General features: G+C 40.8%; 1 protein-coding gene across 2 annotated transcripts; it reads left to right on the forward strand.

Moving 5' to 3' along the window:
• The first annotated feature begins 409 nt into the window (after nt 1–409).
• On the forward strand, nt 410–17,383 carry Sirt4 (Sirtuin 4). Of its 2 annotated transcripts, none has more exons than XM_050192232.3 (9): nt 410–563; nt 1,022–1,256; nt 1,630–1,728; nt 5,431–5,557; nt 6,059–6,146; nt 9,635–9,688; nt 12,633–12,750; nt 13,300–13,415; nt 15,888–17,383. In XM_050192232.3, the coding sequence occupies exons 2-9, from the start codon at nt 1,023–1,025 to the stop codon at nt 15,940–15,942; spliced, it is 891 nt and encodes a 296-aa protein (XP_050048189.1). In that variant the 5' UTR covers nt 410–563; nt 1,022; the 3' UTR covers nt 15,943–17,383. The 2 variants fall into 2 exon arrangements, with proteins under 2 accessions (XP_050048189.1, XP_050048188.1); XM_050192231.1 differs by lacking the exon at nt 410–563 and adding an exon at nt 570–704.
• Nucleotides 17,384–19,070: the final 1,687 nt, after the last annotated feature.

Below are 19,070 nucleotides of genomic sequence, written 5' to 3' on the forward strand. Positions count from 1 at the left end.
ATGACCACAGAACACCTATATCATAGAATAAAGAAGCCTATATGACATCCTTCAAAACATTCGCGGACTTTTTGGTCGCACCCGCATGCTTCGCCAGCTGTCGCAACAGTCGCTTGCTTTATAGTTTGCTTTAAGACGGCCAGTGGGCGCTGAAGTTGAGTGACAGGGCACAAAAGGAAACTGCGAAACGAAACAATGCAATAAAGACAGATATTTAAGTTTTTCAGCGAATGAGAACGTTTTTGGAATATTGATATAGTGTTGCCTGGCAGGAAGAACGCATTTGCCAAATCGTAGCGTGGAACATGCAGCTCCGTCGAAATGGGAGCAAACTTGATATGTGGATCGTGCAGCGCTCCTCCGTGCACTGCAATGAAGAAATGACAACAAATAACAGACAGGCTTTGCAGCACACGTACAGACAAGAGTACGCGAGCTGCAAGGGACCTTTAACTGAAGCAAGATTCAAGCCAGCAGCCGTGTGCTGCCATCTATGAGAATAGCGGCACTGCGTTGCAATATGTTTATATATTTTTTCGCCTCTCACTACCTGTACGCACTTGGTAAGGCGTGTGCGAGTATTTATCGTACTTATCTGAGTGCATTCGCTAATGGTCGGAGGTGACTTTGAGTTCAAGCGTTCAATTTCGTGTTTAGCAGCAGTCGCATTGATTAACAAAGCTCGCTCCCTTGCCACTGTCACGGTATGCACATTATGCTGATATTCCTGACGCGGAGTTGTATGCAGCGTACGAATTGCATGTATCGATAGGTGTTATATGGCATCGGCATCTTGTGGCATGTATCGGTGTAGTCTGCGACGGTCCTGCATGATTTGTAGAGCTGAATGACTATTTATACGATGTTTCCGCTAAACTGTTGTTTGTCGTCGCAGTCCTTCCCTCTCGGAACTATTGCTGCTTCGCGTTGGATGCTACTGGGCGAATTTCTTGTTATTCGAAAGTGGGCGAAGTCATCGTTGCTAAAGTGTTTGACTGCGCGACTTCTTTCTTTACGACAGGATGGCGTCACGTGTGATGCTAAGGCGAGCACTGAGTGTCACGGGTGCATTGATGTCTCGACCCAACACTATGGCGAATGCACGCAGGCAACCCAGTTCAGACATGGCAGCATTTCGCGAAGTGTTTAAATCGGCCCGGCACGTAGTCGCACTTACGGGAGCCGGCATTAGTGCTGAGAGCGGCGTGCCAACTTTCCGTGGTGCTGGGGGCCTCTGGCGAAAGTATAATGCACAGGTGAGTTCACTCGCTTGCAGTGTTTTGCACATGAAGAAACACACATGTTTAGGTGTGCTTTTCATTTCATTTCTAAATGCATTGTATAATTGCTGGCTGTTTTTTTTTTATAAGTCGCTTGCTAGCCAACAGCCATGAAATGCGATGTAGTAAAGTCTGTTTATTGGTGGCTGAAGTTCCGTGCGTGCTATGAGTGATATATATATATATATCCTGATTATGTGCACTTATTACGTTCACGTTTGCTTGTTACACTGTTTGCAAATCTCATAGTGTTTGACTATATAGTCACAACTTAGCCTAGGAGGCTATGGTCACAACGTACTCCCTGCTCATGTGACTTCATACAACTTCTGGGACTTTTCCATATTAGGATCTTGCTACACCAACTGCTTTCTTGGCTAACCCATCTCTGGTTTGGGAGTTCTACCACTACCGACGAGATCTAGTGCTACATAAACAGCCAAATGCGGTGAGGTTTATGCTGCTTCTGTATAGATTCTTGGTTGCTGTGTTCGTGAGATGCATATGTTCCGAAGTATCTGAACTGACCTTTAAGTGTTTCTGATAAAGCCGCTGTGCTTGCATAGCTGCTGTAGCTTCTTTCATATTGGAATCTATTGTCTATTCAGTGATGCTCACATTAAGTCTTGCTGAAACTAATAATGAAAAATGTGTTGTGCCCCTATGTACAGGAGCATTACAGTTGTTCATGCTCAAAGCTTAGGAAAACACATTCTGAATGTTTAAGAAAGGGGGGTGTAGTGAACGGATGCAGATCATAAAGCATGCATAATGCTGCACATTAATGAAAATGGAGGGAAGATGGTTTCACGCTCAAAATTTCTTAAATATTTTGTAAGTGATTATGCACTGACATAGTTACCATTTAATACCGGCTCTTTCAAGTTGATATGCGAGTGCAGACGAGTAACTTGCGATGAGTGTTGCTTCTGGACAGTGAAAGTGCAGTCGTGCTGCTGCACCTGTTCCACTGAGAATTAGGCACGCCATATAGGCAATGAAAGACAGTAATTCAAGCACGCAATCTCGACAAATTCTGTGGTGCGGTGTCTGCATGTTTTAATACTTGCATAGAGCTTGCTTATTGCAGTGTAAAAGTGCATCAATGTGTGCTAAAATATTGTCGTTCACTTGTTGGCAACTCTGTATTACTATTTAAAGCACAGTTTATTGGATCCTTAAACAGACTCAGTGCATGGTTTCGTTACTTGGAGCCAGTCTCAAGTTGACTTTGCAATTGGAAACTGGTTTTGGTGCTTAATGTGTGCACAGTGGTGCTTCGTATAACAAACTTAATTTTTTCTATGCACAGGTTTGTCCTGCGAGGCATTCGATCTGCGGAACATGCTTTCCTGTTGTTTACTATGAGAAACCAATCTATTCGTTTCTGGACCTCGGTTAATCATTCAAAAATGAGAAATGTTATGCACTATAAACAAATTGTCAATGTATTTACCAAGGAAGGACATTGTTCAAAATCCGGAGAGAGGAGGTGGAGGAAAGGGGACCCTTTACACTACTGTTTACATGCATCTGCAGTTTTAGAAGCAATCCAATGCCACTATAATGAAATGACTTGTATAATGAGGGATTTTGCAAGCCCTAGCCAAATTGCTATCTGCCATGTGTTTGTGAATGCCTCTACACTGTATACCACTACAACAAATTTTCCTGTTAGCAAAGGAGTATAGGCATCCCCAAAGAGTGATTTATTGCTTTACAACAAATGCACATAGCGGTGCCACCATTTTCTTCTGTAGGCACCACAGAGCAGGGGTGCATATAGGAAATGCCACCATGCAGGAGAGTCCGGATGCTGCAGTACTTGTGGTAGTCCCTTACTTACAGCCAGTGTAATGATCTGCTCAGAAACATCGTTGAGGCTATCAAGGATGGAATGGAGGTTGACGAAGGCAGCAGAGCCTACAGACTAACCAAGAATTTTGACAAGGCAGGCAATGGCGGCATTTGACGCTCTGCAACTGTACCTTTTGTCACTCCTGGATTTTGCCACACAGCATGCCACTAACCTCATTACCATAACGTCGGTTACAGTCACACATTTCATCAAACGAAATGTGCAGAAGAAAATTGGTTACTTAAATCACTAAGTACCACTAGAATTCACGCTAAATAAACATTTTCTTTTGCCAAATATGCTTAGTCTACTCTATGGTGAGTCGTACGGTGCATTTTGCTTTACAACAAAGTGACCTGTGTAACGCAGAATTTTGTAGGTCCCAGGCACTTCTTTATAAAGGTGTTTAACTGTACTTCTTAGTTCAGTCTGCGTCAGCCTCCTTCAGCTAGATGGGACAAAAGACAGTGCCGTGAGGTATTTCCTCCTGTGTATATCCTATCCTTTCTCCTTTTTTTAAGATCCATGATGGAAGAACTGATCTAAAATCACCTGCCTCCTCCTTTTCTCCAGCATATTTATGAAGGAGGGACGAGGACTACGCAAATAACAAGGAAGGGTCGGGAGCAGCACAGGACCGCGAATGGGCATACACATCTGGTTTGTTCAAAGGAACCAGGTTGTGCAAGTTAAATATCACTAGTGAGCCCAGTTTGCTCTGCGATATGTTTGTTCGCTGAGGCACCACTGTACAGGCATGAAATTAGAATTTCTGGTTGCAGGGGTACATTTTGACAGAACAAAGTAGCCTGTCACTGTTACATTTTGTGCAAAAAGTGCTGTAGTTGAGTTGGAGGAGTGCATGTGCTTTCTGTTTAACTTCTGCATTCTTAGGAATCCAGTTTAAAAGCTTGCTATGCATTGTGTACAATAGAAAACAACATTTCGGGCTTTAGTTGTCATTGTGCTTACTTTGAGAATTGGTCTTTCTGTGCTTCCATGGACCAGCAGTTGCAGCTGCACACATATTTACACACAGTGAATCATTTTGCAAATATTTTTTTACTAGAACCACGTCTGTGACAATATAAGGTAAGGGTAGACTGTGAATGCTCAACGCTGCAATTTGTCCCTGACCAGAGCACTTTCGAGAAAATTGGCAATGATGACAATCAAAGCACAAGGAAGCATGCTTGCTAGAAATGGGGAAAGAGAAAGTGCTGACTGCAGTCATGTTTCTGCTGCGTGAGCAAGCCTGAGTGAACCTAACCCAGCAGTGCTAATGATGCAGCAAGAAGCACTTCATGATAGGCCTAGTCTCAAACACAGCATGTTTGTCATTTTTGTAATTTTCCACGCTAGGGAATTACCTTTGCTGCCATGGCTCCAGATATTGCCTTGACAAATGCATTTTTCTATACCTCTATTTCTTTAGATTAGCTTCCGTTCATGGGTATTGCTTTGCCATGTTTGACTAAACTTCCACCCTGCTTTTTATCATTGCTTATCTGCGTTATTTGCCAACTTGCTTATAAATTAAACAATTTGTCACCTTTAATACTCTGCATAACCCCCAGCCAAATTTATTTCTTTCCCCTCTCTCTTTTTTTCCACAGCAGTTGCAGAGTGCAAATTTTTTGTTTTGGTGTAAAAATAAATCTGTAAGGTAGTTACTGCTCACATTTGTGGTGACTACCTGTGTAACTGTGTCATCCTTTTCTCTTTGTTGTTGTTTCTGTAGTTATAGCAGTTACAAACAAAGCAACCTGCTCAAATCAAGATTTTGTTATCATATAGAAACAGCTGAAGGAATAGTTCATTTACATGGTCTGTTTTACATTGTATGCTTGCCAGCAAGTTAGTTTGGCATGTGCTGACAAGTTTCTTTGACTCACCTCTAAGTACAAGCACCACTGTGTGTTTGAACATACTATATGATATGTGGCATAACTTCTGTGAGACAGACAAGCATGTTTGATTACTCACATATTGAATTGTTGTCGACTAAAGCAGTGATATACTTCATTCAAAATTGGCAATGCAGTGACTTTGTTCGTCATATTTTGTTTCGTTTCCTCTTGGGTGTCAGTGGTGTAGCATGTAGTATGATTGTTCCCTGTGCTTCCATAATGAAGCCTAAAATTACGATGCATTTATTTTTTTGTCTGTCTGCGAGAATGTGTTCCCATGTGTTTTTTGAGAAAATCATTGGAAAAGTAATTGTTATTATTATGTTACATTGGCTTTCATAGACATGATGAAATGTCATTTTATATTTTCCTTTTTCCACAGGCGCACAAAGCTTTAGCAGAAGCTGAAAGTCACTTTGAGAAAGAAGGACGGACATTTGTTGTCATCACTCAAAACATTGATGAACTGCACAGGGCAGCTGGAACCAAAAACTTGTTGGAGCTTCATGGTACGTTTTTGAAAGATATATTGGTAATCGCTGAATATTTAGAAACTTTACTCTCCTTATACATTGATGCTGCAGTGTTGTGGTTCTGTAGTGAAGTGATATTGAACGGGCAAATTGGCAGCTAGGTTGGGCACTGGTGATTCTGTAATGCTACTTACTTTTTATTTTAAAGCAAGACTTCATGCAAGAAGGTCTCGTGCATTGAAGGCAAGTTCAAGATCCCATGGCGGTCAAAATTAATCTGGACTCCCCCACTACGGCATGCCTCATAATCAAATTGTGGTTTTAGCACGTAACACCCCAAAATTCAATTCAGTTCATGTAAGAAGTCTTATGCTTTAAGAATTTGTTCTTGTTTTCCATTTTAAAGAAATCCACATGTGTAACGAAAAAAACCACAGTTGGTGTCTTGAATAATCCACTACCCCTTAATTGCAGTCTTGTTGTAGCATCAAGGGTTGATGCTAATATATCTGATGTTTTTGTCTGCTTTGAAAAAAGGGACTTTGTTCAAGACCAGGTGCACAAAGTGTGGGCACGTAGACGTCAACAAGGACAATCCCATCACTCCTGCCCTTGCCGGCAAAGGGTAGGTGAATCTCTTTCAGTTGATGCTTTTGCCATGAGTACATAGCATTTTGTCTTAAAGTGGATACGTATTTGAGAATTCTGGCATGACAGTAAATACTAGTACATATTCTATATAGTAAAAGTATCGCATACAACAACACTGGCATTTCAACTTGTTCATTTCACTGTTATATACACTTATGCGTGTGCTTAGCTAAACTGCTTCTTATGGGCTGTTGACAACGACTGTGTTAACTAGTGTTGCAGAAGAAAACAAAACATCCCTGTTGGTGTCCTTGAGCACAGGAGAAGAGATGCTCTTACAATAACGAATTTCCACGTTTGAATTCTCTGCTCTATTCAAAGAAAAATAATGTTCTCTTAAAGGCTAACTGCAATGAAATTTTGGATTGTGTAAGAAGCCTATTTTAAGACTAGTTTAGATATACAGGAGCATTTGCGCCATATCTGGTGTTTAAAAATATGAACAGAGGCATTGCGGAAAAGCTTGCAAGAAAAGTCATTTCTCATACTGAAACTCATGGAAAGTGACACATGATCCAGAAACCGTGGCTCCTCGGCATGACCTCCGACATTAGGTGGTGCTCACCGCTTCCTGTGTCGCGCCGAGAAATCTTGTGGTGTGCTGGATTTTGTGTCATACTGACGACCACCAGGTGCATGCATTGTCTGCTTAGGTGCTATTTAAAGGCTGCTATAAGAAAATTATACAATTACCAGCCCCGTGGCTTTGCCAAGATTACTGCAGTGCTATATACTACTCATTTGTAAGACATTTATCTTAATGGATATTTCGTTGCAGTTGGCCTTTAAAGCACACATTCAAGCATCAGCCGGCCTGGCGCACATACTACACTTTTCCAACTTTTCCATGCCGTTAAAGAATTCAGTGGTGAAAATGCTGCACCTGTCTGCGTCAACTGGAGTTTGCTGCTCCATACTGCTCTGAGAGGATCTTTTTTGCCTAAATTGCCCCACTCCTGCACCACAATGTAGTTTCGGTGATGTGAAAATTGGGAAGCTACCACCCAATGCAATACAAAGCGAGGCGCTGCTGCATTCATTGGCCGCATTCGTTCATAGTGTTACCGCCAGCAAGATTGCCATTGTGACAGCCGACAGAATCGAATTGATTGCTACATTTACGTGTCAACCATAAGGCATGCATGAAACTACAGTGTGGGGGGGGGGGGGGGTGACCATGCTGGCTTCATGACTGCATGGTCAATGCATTAGTTTTACGCATCGAGGGCTGATGCGCGGTAGCATCTGTAGACAGATAGGTAATCAGTGTCCACTGTGCTTGTTTCTGTGGCTTGCTTGCAGCTATTGCACCATATTACTTTTTTTCAGAGAATTTGAGGTCATTGAATTTAGCATCGGGCATTATAACGACATGCATGGTGATCAGGTATTAAACCATGGTTTATGCACTTTGTCAGCCAAGTGTTTGGTAAAGCTCGTGGTAAAAAAGTTAACACAAACGAGCAAATGGTCTAGCCCTGCACGCCTTGTCCTGTGAAATTGCCCTGCGCCACTGATGTGCGCACATCAGTGGCGGAATAAAGAACATTATGTGCTTGCATTGGTGATTATGGTTCATAAAACAAATTTGCAGGTTACGCAGATTATCAAGCCTATGAAGCAATCCTTCCTAAAGAGACACTAAAAAGCAAAGTAATTTCAGCCAGATTAGTAGATTACCCTTCAAAACAACAAGAGAGCCCCTCTTACTGTAAAAAGAGGCTTGGTAAGCCAGAAAAGATGCAAAAGCGAAAGATGAGTGGTTCACGTCGTAGATTTTGACGGGGACTGCTCGGACCTAGATAACTTTTCCTCAGTGAAGTTGTACTACATTCCATCCTAGAAGAGTGGAGGACAGTACTTAGCAAATTTCAAGAATGTTTACTGGCCCACAATGGCCCAAGTGTGAAAAAGTACTTTGAAATTTGTGATGTCACACTGGGCACTGGTGTTTCGGCGCAAAGTTTAATAAGGGGAACTGTGACCTTCATTTGCTGCTCTAATAATCCTCCTATATTACTGTAAAATTGAATGGAGCTTTGAAAGATTATTTCCTCAGAATGAACTGATTGAGTGTTTCTATTCGTGGCGTCTCCTTAGTGTTCCTTAATTAACTTCCTCAGGTTTGCACAGCCCAGACAGTAGCATGTCATTCATGTAGGCTTGCTGCTGCCGTCATGATGTGCTGTGGTGAATCACTTATTTTGCTCCTAAGTCTTATGAGGAAACGATTACACGAAGTAAAAAGAACAGTAAACTACATTTCATTCCTCTGTGTGCTCTTTCATGGAAACCTTAAAACTGCTCTAAACACAGGAGTATGTGCTCCTAAAGTAAGATTTTGCCTGCTCAATTGGCTGCTCCAAAATGCTAAGGGGCATTCTCACAGCTGAGAATAGAGTAAACCACTGAATTAACACAAGAAACATAACTATACGTGCACATTGTGTGTCTAGCCTTTTTCGTGGTCTCGTGCTTTTTTTGTGCCACTTACCATTATGCGTTGAAATTGCATCGCCTAGTTCTTCCTCTTATTACTCTTTAAAGAGGCTTTGAATAGGTTTGGACATTTTGAATGAACAAGCTCAGTGCATGGAGCACATGGCTGTAATGATATCTGCCAAATATTGCATTACTACACACTTGAGGAATCTTAAACACAAAAGTATGTGCTAATAAAGTTTGTGCCATTCTTCATGAATGGTCAGGGTGATTGTGGCATATTTGTTTTATTGTGGTCCTCTTCATGCTGGTTTGTTTATTATTGTAGTGTGTAGCGGTGTAAGAAATCTCGGCATAGCCTATCGATTTCTTAGTGCTTTGTTCTTACGTAATGTGGACAGATGGTAGCAGCTGGTAACTTCAATTGTTGGTTTAATTATTTATCTGCAACTAGTGTGTTCGTGGTGTCTGCTTTCACTCTCAGTAAAGCAAGCGGTACGACTAGCACACGCTTGCACCATCCACTTTCACCATCAAGGAACCATTTCTGCAGCTTGAGTGGTTGTGCTTGTTTGTTGAGCTGCATGAGGAGTTCATTGGGGGAAATGAGAAGACTCTGTGCTTATGGCTGAAACTTATTGGGACTAGGAAAGGAATTTTTGCATGTGCAGAAAGTAGAATAAGATTGAATAAAGGACGGGAAAGATGCTATGCACTAGCAAAAGCTTTCTCGTCGACTTCCATTGCCGTCATTGAAAGCCACATAATTTAAGAGCACATGCTGCAGGAAGAATGTGACAGCAAACAAACATGGTGCGTTACTCAAAGTATCGCACCTTCACTGTTATACTTGGTCTGTGCAAAATCCCTTTTGTCAGTGTCATAATCGCGAAAGAGTAACTGCCAATATCAAACAAGATTTTATGTTGCAAATTGTTTACAGCCCATGCCTCCTACCCTCCCCTTTAGCCGCATCAAAGCGCTGCCTTGACAAATGTTTTACGTATGATGTTCATTCAGGGCTCCCGATCCTGATGCTCCTGAGGCTGCAATACCAGTGGGCGAGCTGCCAAGGTATGTATTAGATTTTAATGCATTCGCATTAGGAGTGTCAAAGTGGAACAAAGTGTGTATGCATATATTTTTGTCATTTATTTACCCTAAAGGCCCAGTTTGGGCATTACATAGGAGGGGGGAGGGGGAGGATAACAATTGATATACAGAAAAAGCAAGGGAACATACATGCAAGTCGAACATCCTATATGAAGTCGTACATACTACATACAACCAATATGTTTCTTCTCATCTGACATCATACAACAATAAATCTTACATTATACGAACAATAATCTTGCATCCTCTGGCATCATAACAATAATTACAATAAAGGTGATAGCAAAGTAGGCAAGAAATGTAAAAAAAAAAAAATCTGTTTCGTGTTTCTAATTTCCAAAAGTTTCAGTACGTGTGTCTTTGAATATGATGTGGTCAGTTATTTTGACTATATTACTTTGAAAGATGATTCCATTCCGAAATGGCTAAGTGTGGGCATGAAAACTTCAATACTTTAGTGCATGCAAATGGTTGTACGACCTTAAATTCGTGATCAATTTGTGGGAATTTCCTTTTGGCAGGTAAGATGTGTGTCTGAGAGAAGATATTTGTGTGGCGAAAATGCTGATGGAAGAAAGTTAACAGAGATACGTTTCTTCTAGTCTGCAACGAGATGAGTCCTAGGTCATGTGTTATTTTGGTAATGCTTGAATGTTGGGAATAGTTACGTGCAATAAATAGAGCTGCCTTGTTCTGCAAAGATTCTAATTTGTTAATGAGATGCATCTGGTGCGGGTTCCATATAAATGAGGCGTGCTCAAGTTTTGAGCGAAGTATGGTAGTATATGCAAGAAGCTTTGTATCACTCTTAGCCTGATGAAGCGTACGACGAAAGAAGCCAAGAGATTCCCATACAGGAGAAACAATATGCTAACCCACATGATTATGCCAAACAAGGTCGGGGAAAGACGAACACCTAGGTATTTAAATGATTCTACAGTTTCTAGAGCTTCACCGTTAAGAAAGTACGTGTGCTTTGCAATTTCACTGCAAGTACTAAAATCTCACGAGTTTAATGTTGTGCCATCTTTCAATCCTGTTCAAGTCATTTTGTAATTTAACACAGTCAGCCTTGCATTTTACAGGCCGATACAAAATGCATTCATCGGCATATAACCGGATTTATGAGTCTATACCCTGAGGAATATCATTTATATAAATTAACAATAAGATAGGTCCCAAAACAGAACCTTAGGGCACACTGGACTTAACAGGTTGAAATGATAAACAGAAATCATTAACTACATGACTTGTCGTTTTGTTACTTAAATATATTCTTTAATCAAGTTTATTACTTTTGCATCAATGTTAATCAGCTTCATTTTATATATTAGGCAGTTATGAGCCACACGGTCAAAGGCTTTAGTAAAATCTATAAATATTGTTTATATGTATGTTTAATGTATACAGTGGTCTGCTCCAGACCACTGTCATTTGCACTTTGCTCCTCGAAGAGGCAGGAAGTGGGTCAAGTCAGCTCCTGAACAACACTTTGCAATGTAGTCACTGCGCTTTAAATCATGATCTGGGACCTCAAAGAGGTGTGACGTAATGCCCTATCGCATTTCTCTTGCATTTACCCCTGAATCGCCACTGAATCTTTTTATGCGTGCAGCAGCTCTTCAAAACTTGCATAGTAAAATAGGCAGGGCCTGCTTTTTGAGGCACAAATTGCATACACACTGAAGTGAAGCTACTTGCCTGCACATCAGTCAACGGGCCGAATGAACGAGTTGTAGCATAGGCAATGCACAAGGAGAGAGGCACACACAAGCAGCGCCCACTTGTGTCCTTGTGACTTGTCTGTGCTACAACTAGTTTGTTTCAAGATTAACAGCCAACAGGCCCACATCGCCACTCTGACAGGCCAAAGCTTGACTGATTCACTTAACTCATTCACTGTGAACAGCAGTCATGATCTCCCAACTTCTTGACATATTTAGAGAATCTTGCACAATCTTGAGAAGAACCCCTTGGTACACCTGGAAAACATAGACAACTCCAGTGCCATATGTAGAAAACCTAGAATCTCATGGACATTGCTAAGGAACTCCCATGGGAAAGACACATTGGGAAATGGAATGCTGATAAAATGTTAACAGGAACATTAGTGCATCTCGCCCTAAATTTTTAGGACATATTTCTCAAACTGATGCCAAGCACAGGATTTATGCTAAATGGGTATTGCATCATTACTACTCAGCTTCAATACCGCAAATGGGACATGTTTCAGTTGATTGCTAAAAGTTTAACTGGCTAATACTACTCTGCAATTTGTCTTAAAAACTGTCGGCATCTTCAAATAACTCAATTGATGCGACAGAATAATCCGCCGCGGTTGCGTAATGGCTAGTGTTCGGCTGCTAAGCACAGGGTCACGGGATCGAATCCCGGCCACGGTGGCAGCATTTCGATGGGGGCGAAATGTGAAAATACCCGTGGACTTAGATTTAGGTGCATGTTAAAGAACCCAAAGGTGGTCCAAATTTTCGGAGCCCCCAACTACCCTCAGCCCCCTCATTATCATATCGTGGTCTTGGCACATAAAACCCCATAATTTAATTTGATGACAGAATTGCTACTCTACCACAAAAATGATTAAGTTTGTTTCCATTAATACAGACAATCCAGTAGGTTTTTTTGTCTCTCTGTTATTAAATCTGATATATTGTTTTGTTGATTATTCTTTCTCCCTCCTGCATGAGGCCATGAGACTGGCAACGGACACAGATAGAGAATCCCACACAGTGTTGTTCTATCTTTGTTAATATTGTGGCTGTTTATTTCAATTGAGTAAACAATTTAAAATTTGAGACATGTTAATGTACATATTTGAGCTCAAGTATTTTATTGCAAGGTTCATTGTGTAATTTGTGCTGATGTCCTTGCTTGTATATTAAAACAGGTGCAAAAAGTGCACTGGATTGCTGAGGCCGCATGTTGTTTGGTTTGGAGAGTCGCTAGAGCCAGATGTTCTTGCCAAGGCAAATGTTGAACTTGAGCGGTGCGACCTCTGCCTTGTGGTGAGTGGATGAGCAGAAACTGCATTCTGACCTTCTTTATCCTTCAAGTGAAAAAAAAAAAAAAGGAGTTTAGTTGCTGTGGCGATAGAAAAAGAACGGGCAATTACTTCTCGTGTAAGGAATGCAGACAGTGCATGGGAACAAATATTGCAGCACATATGTATAAATATGCAACATTTAAAACAGTGCTGTATCTGTGGTGGCAAGTTTTGTGTATGTGTAGCTGTAAGTTTTAATATTGCTCTAGTTAATGACCCCAACTGACTTGCATGGTGTATATGTATATAAAAAGAAAGTAGAGGTGTGCAAATACCAAATAGTAGATTTTGAATCGAATGTTGAATTGATTCAAGAAAGAAAAAAAAAAAGCTGAATATCGAATCGAATATCAGAATATTTAATGCAAGCTTTTATGCTTTCAAAGTTGTCAAGCATATTAATGTGTGAAAGACATGCGAAGCATAATATATGTGCCTGCTTACCTGGCAGTTTTGGCTTTAGGAAATGATGGAGGCATGTAATTTATTTGCCAATTTTATTAAATTTCAGATTGGCACTTCATCTGTAGTATACCCGGCAGCAATGTTTGCTCCTGAAGTTGCTGCTCGGGGTGTTCCTGTTGCAGAGTTTAATCTGGAATCCACTCCTGGCACTGAAAACTTTGGGTGAGCAAAGTTCCACTTTGTCATAAAGTCTCGGTGCTGCCAAACTTAGAGAAATTTCTGTCGATCCAAGGATTTTAGGCTTTGTTTAGGGGAAAAGGGAAATTTGTCCGAATCTAGAAAATTGGAGCTAGGAAATGGAGGAAAGAAAATTCAGTTTCGCCCAAAAGGCAGAGTATTGATTGCAGGAGCAAGGTATTAGACATCTGCACGAAGGAAGGGTTGTAGTATTATCAGCCATCTAAATTGCAGTAAACATTCACTTACTAATTAAATTAACAAGCATGGTGTCATGCATGCACAGGTAAACATGAACAGATCTCGTTCCATAACTGCGGACACTTGCAGTCACAACACTATCATGACGAAGAGCAGCAGTAGCGATGACCGAATGCTTAGTGCTGCCTCTAGCTTCAGCATGACTCCGAAACTTCAGTTTACGAGCTCTCTAACATTAGGCATGTGAGAACACAGCGCACACACAAGCCACCGTTCATCTGAGCTTGCTTAGCTGTTGCACCCATTGCAGACCTCCAAGGTAGAGCACGCTCAGCTGCGCCATGCGCAGCAACGGCCAGGCTAGAAGCGGAGATACTAGTGCACGCCCACCTCGCTCCTCATACATGCGTGCACAATACTGGGCAAATGGGGAGATTGCACACATTAAGCCACCATCCTTCTTTGCTCGCCCTGGCATGCCTTTCCTCGTACTTACAGCATATGGTATGTGGGATGTGATAATATCTTACTGCACATCGAATTTATACGGAACATCACAGCAACAGTGGAAATTTGCCTGGAGTGTGTCTATAATTGCTATTGTAATAAAAACGTGGCGACATGAGAAACCCCTTCTATGACACTGCGATGAGTGATGCGTGCAACTGCTGACGTGATCACAAGTTATCTTCGCATTAACATGACTTGTGATCGTACTGTAGTGCAGTGAATGCATCTTGCCAAGTAAATGCAAGCTGTGGATGTTCTGGGCTCATTAACAAAGCACTGCTGCTGCACTATTGTCGTTCTTACCTCTAGCTGTGATGTTGATTTTTGTCTACTTTGAAGGAAATATTTATCTTTAACTGGCGAAACAGAGGTATGATGTAACACCAAACAAAACAGCTCAGGCAAATATTGGCATAAGTGGGCACACATACCCAGCCTGATAAGGCAACCGTATGTGCAGAACAAAATTAGTTTTGTAGAAAGACTCGGGGACATGGATGAAACAAATGGACGGATAAAGTGTACAAACATTTCTGCCTCAAAAGCGTGGATACAGACCGGAGGAAGAGGTCAAGAAAGTTGAAAACCAAGTACAGGGTGATTGGAAGTGCAAATAGACAGCCCGAAGCGAGAGAAACAGACAGTAAATTGGATGCAAAGAATGAAAACGGAAAAGGCCATAGGGATTTACCAATATGGCAGACAAGAGAGTTGGAAGGAAATCTGTACAATAACATACTAAAGGGCAGTGCCTTGCTATTGAGGCTTGAGTTGGGAAAAAGGGGGAAACGTAGCAAACACACAACCCTAAATGGGATTGGTGTTTCACGAGTGCAACCACCAGGAAAAGATAACAGGAACATATTAATGAGGTTCTACTTTATTTACACCATTCACAGGTACCAGTTGCCTGGTAGTGAAAGGATCAGATACAATAGAGAAAAGCCTAGGCAAAAAAAGTAATGTTATTAGCAGAGTATCAAACTGTAACTGAATACTGGAAAAAAAAAAAATACGTTAATGGTGTGTGGATCAGAACTAAGCAGAAATGTTCTGGCTTCCACTGCTGGCATGCCACTGTGGTGCATGCTCTGGTCAGAGCAGAACGGATAGCTAAACGTCAAGCTAAATCTGCCTAATCCTTTCATTGGGCACTGACAAATGCCAATGGTTTTTTATCATCTTATGCACCATCAAGATGCTTGTAATGTCACTGTCCACATTTATTACTGTGCCAGCGTTGTGACACGCCTGGTTTCTAGCAGGGTGCTGGTCCTGCTGTGCAGCAGTAGTCTTGCATAGTGTTGTGCAATGTCACTTCTGCGTATTGTTAGAACACCGTGCGAGGAGTGAGAACACAGTCCTAAGCCTTGTCATTGCTTTCAGTGCTTTGCCTTCAGGTGAAACTGCCAATTTTTCTGATGTTCTAAATCCCAGGCTTATTTCTGTATCTTTCTTTGTGTACATGTATACTCATGCTAGCTCTTGTTTCTGCAAATTTAACATGAGCAACAATGTCGTCTATGGAGAATTACCCATGGTTTCCATTCCATAATAGTTCTCTTAAATAAGGTTTGTACTGTTGGCTATGTCAGTTTAGAGAAGTGTTTCATAATATGTCTTGCTGTAAAAGCGAGAAAACTTATTGTGACTAGTATAATGTCGGTTTATGACCTCCGTTTAGTAGTAGGCTTTTGCAAGACTGCTGCCTAGTTTTTTTATCCAATGATTTGTCCTCTCTCCCAGGTTTCATTTTGATGGGCCCTGTGGCACTACACTACCCAAGGCTCTTGCTTTGTGAAGTTTTTTAAGTCTCTACAGGAGATGGACACAGCACTCCCAAAGCGAATGCAAGCACACATGGTGCTGGACTGTGTGCACCGTGAAGCTCGTATGAGCACATGAACGAAGCTTGAAGATGTAAGTGTACTGTGATGCTTGTCAAGGACTTGTGGTTTTCACAATGGCAGCTATTCTAGCGAGGCAAAGCAGTGGTTAAAATATCTGTGGGAAGTCAGAACTTGAGAAGTTTACACCTGAAGGCCTTTGTGTGTTTATTTTACATCAATACTAGTGCTCAGAGCTGATATGATGTCTTGCAGATAGTTTGCAAGTGATCGACCATACAGCTTTGCGTTGCTGGCATATCCCGACTTGCGTAGGCCAGGCTTAGGCAACACACACTTTTGTGTGAATATGTCGGAAGCTTTCACTTTACATTGCCTGTTGGTGTGGTACACAGGAGATGGCATTTGTAAAGATATATTTCCGTACAGCAGAAGAGAGGGCATTGTAATGCTAGGCTAATCTTACTTTTGTACCTAGTCTCTCTCTGCTGCTTCCTTTAATGGGCCAAACTTAGCCATATCGACATTTCTAGCTTTGATTTTATGTGTACTGCAGTTAATGCTGATACTTATTTTTCTACGCATTACTTCTTGCAGTGATTTCACTGCCCTCACTTGGCATACAAAGTACTAGTTGCATTGTGTCCACTTTCCCAATAGACCATATTGTTTTCTTTTCCCCTTTTTAATTAAGATAGCCACAGTGCACTTCACTAGTGCATGTCTTGTGCACATGAGCAAACAGAACTTGTTACATAAGCATGGCAGAGGCATTGCTGCAAGGCATAGTATGTCTTCATTATGTTTTTGAAAGTTTGTACTAGATTATTTGGAAAGTAGGCTAATACAACCTATGCTATTGCCAAAAGCAGTGTATCTCGACACTAATTCCAGGTTAATGAAGCTTGTGGAGTGTAATATCATCATTGAACATGTACTAGATTGTGAAATGTTTTATGAAGGTGGGTATAAAATGAATGAGAGACATGATATGCTTTTGATGCCTTTACTTGTTTTGACAGCTCTGTGGAGTTGATTTAAACATGATTGCAGCTTTCTCATCGCAGTTTTCATTCAGACATCATCTGTCCTTCAAACATGTAGATGCTAGTATAGTAGCCGAAAAAAAAAAGTCAAATAGCACTGTTGATAAACTATGTGTAATGTAGGCATGGTCTCTTCTTTATGAATTTTACTTTTAGGCACTGTCTGTCCTCAAAGCATGGTGTTAGTCATTATGACATACACAAATAATGTTTGGATAATTATTTTTGTAAAGAATGCCAAGTTTCTTTTTCTTTTCACTGAATTTCATCTGCCAAGGATAGATGCAAATGAAAGTGTTGCCTACTCTTTGTCACCGATTGTCTAAATAAAATATAGTACTTTGTAAAACTTGTTCTCCGATCTGTCTTCTTTCATGTATGCTTTAAAAACCTTTCATGCATAGATAATGTGGTAATAGTAGCTTAATTTTACTTTTGTGCCAGTAAACATAGGAATTATTAATCTTAGAATAGGCACGCCAAAGTTTCGGGCCCCACTGAACTTTGTGCACATGCAATAATTGAAACTTTTAGGATTGGATGTGGTATTACTTATATTTTGCACTGGCAGTACAAAGTGTAGAGTGCCATTTTGTATGAGTTGTGCGTCATCACTTCCGTGGATTGAGGAAAATTGTACATTTCATGCAAAATAAGTTGACCACTTGGTACCCATTCAATTACAGTAGAACCTAACTGTGCAGCTTCTGGTAGACTGGAAAATACTGGACATTTAAAAAGTGCAGCAAACTGGCTTTGTCCAGGACAGATGTGGCAGAAAAGTTATTGCATCAAGTATTCAAGCTTAAGAAGAAGATTTAAATGCATGAAAATGAATTGACACATTACAATTGCCCAGTGAAAAAGTGGCAATCCTGCAGATTTGAGATATGTAGAAAAAAACGAGATATTTTGTGCAAGGTAGGACATCATTAGCGCGAGCTTTAACTGAGAACCAATATTTAAAAACAGGTGCCACAAATTCTCTCAAGGTCACAGTAGACTGGCGTTCCACAGGGATTCATACCTTTATTATTCCAGGTTTATATTAAGGATTTCTTTGCCATATAACATTGGTTCCAGAACTTTATTTTGCAGATGACTGTGCAATATATTCTGTAAAATTAACAGTTCTTGCGTATCTGTTCTCCTGACTCGCATAAACAGCATTTTAACTGGTGTTGCACTTGGCACATTACACCAAACTGTATTAAAAAGCAAATTTCCCAAACAAGTACTATGTAACTTACGTGCTACCTTAACGACATTCTCCTTGAAACTGTGTTGTCTTATCTGTACCTAGGTGGACATGAAGCTCCAAGTAACATCTACAGCTAACAAAACTTTGTGGTACTTTTGTGAAACCTTAAGCTTGATGTGGCAACACTAAAGTGCACCAAGTTATCGGTTGCAAATCACCTAGGTTGGGAAAAAAATATACACACACCACGAGTGTAGTGGAGCATATTACATACATATTGCTCATAAGTCAAAGAAATTTACTGTGCATAAGATGAACTCCTCTAGTAACCAGTCCCTTTGCAGGAGTATGAAGTTTGCATCAGTATATTTGAGTACATCTGCTAGCAGATGGCATGCAAATTGGATAGCAGACAACCACAATGTGTGTGGATTTTTTTCAGCCACATTTCCATATTCCAATGTGTACGTATGTGCATTATTGTCTGTCGCATCTTTGGCCTTACTATGGGTTAAATCTTGAGAAATGCCTTATATTTTATCAGTTAAATACTTGCACATCCCTGTCTTAATTGATAGGGTTTTACATTTCAAAGTTGCACAATAGGCTACAAGTCAAGCCGTTATACGGCACTGTGGAGCATTGAATGCACCATGGTTCAACCTGGTGGCAATTGATGAAGTTGGCTGTGCAATACCCTTCACTTTAACTGATGATCGGACACCACCTGTAACCTTGCAGCAAGGGTGGACACAAACACTATCCTGTGTTGGTGACTCACAATGGAAATGCAATTGCTATAAAATTTCAGCACTTTTAAAGAAAGTATGGCAAA

Source organism: Dermacentor andersoni, chromosome 1 (assembly GCF_023375885.2).
Source record: "Dermacentor andersoni chromosome 1, qqDerAnde1_hic_scaffold, whole genome shotgun sequence".
NCBI classification, from domain to species: domain Eukaryota; kingdom Metazoa; phylum Arthropoda; class Arachnida; order Ixodida; family Ixodidae; genus Dermacentor; species Dermacentor andersoni.

What these genes read in the sequence shown, in the direction of transcription:
- Sirt4 (XM_050192232.3), top strand. Translation starts at nt 1,023, where the DNA reads ATGGCGTCACGTGTGATGCTAAGGCGAGCACTGAGTGTCACGGGTGCA. An exon ending in AAACTTGTTGGAGCTTCATG is followed by an intron (nt 5,558 to 6,058) that starts GTACGTTTTTGA and finishes CTTTGAAAAAAG; the next exon opens with GGACTTTGTTCAAGACCAGG. An exon ending in GGTGCGACCTCTGCCTTGTG is followed by an intron (nt 12,751 to 13,299) that starts GTGAGTGGATGA and finishes ATTAAATTTCAG; the next exon opens with ATTGGCACTTCATCTGTAGT.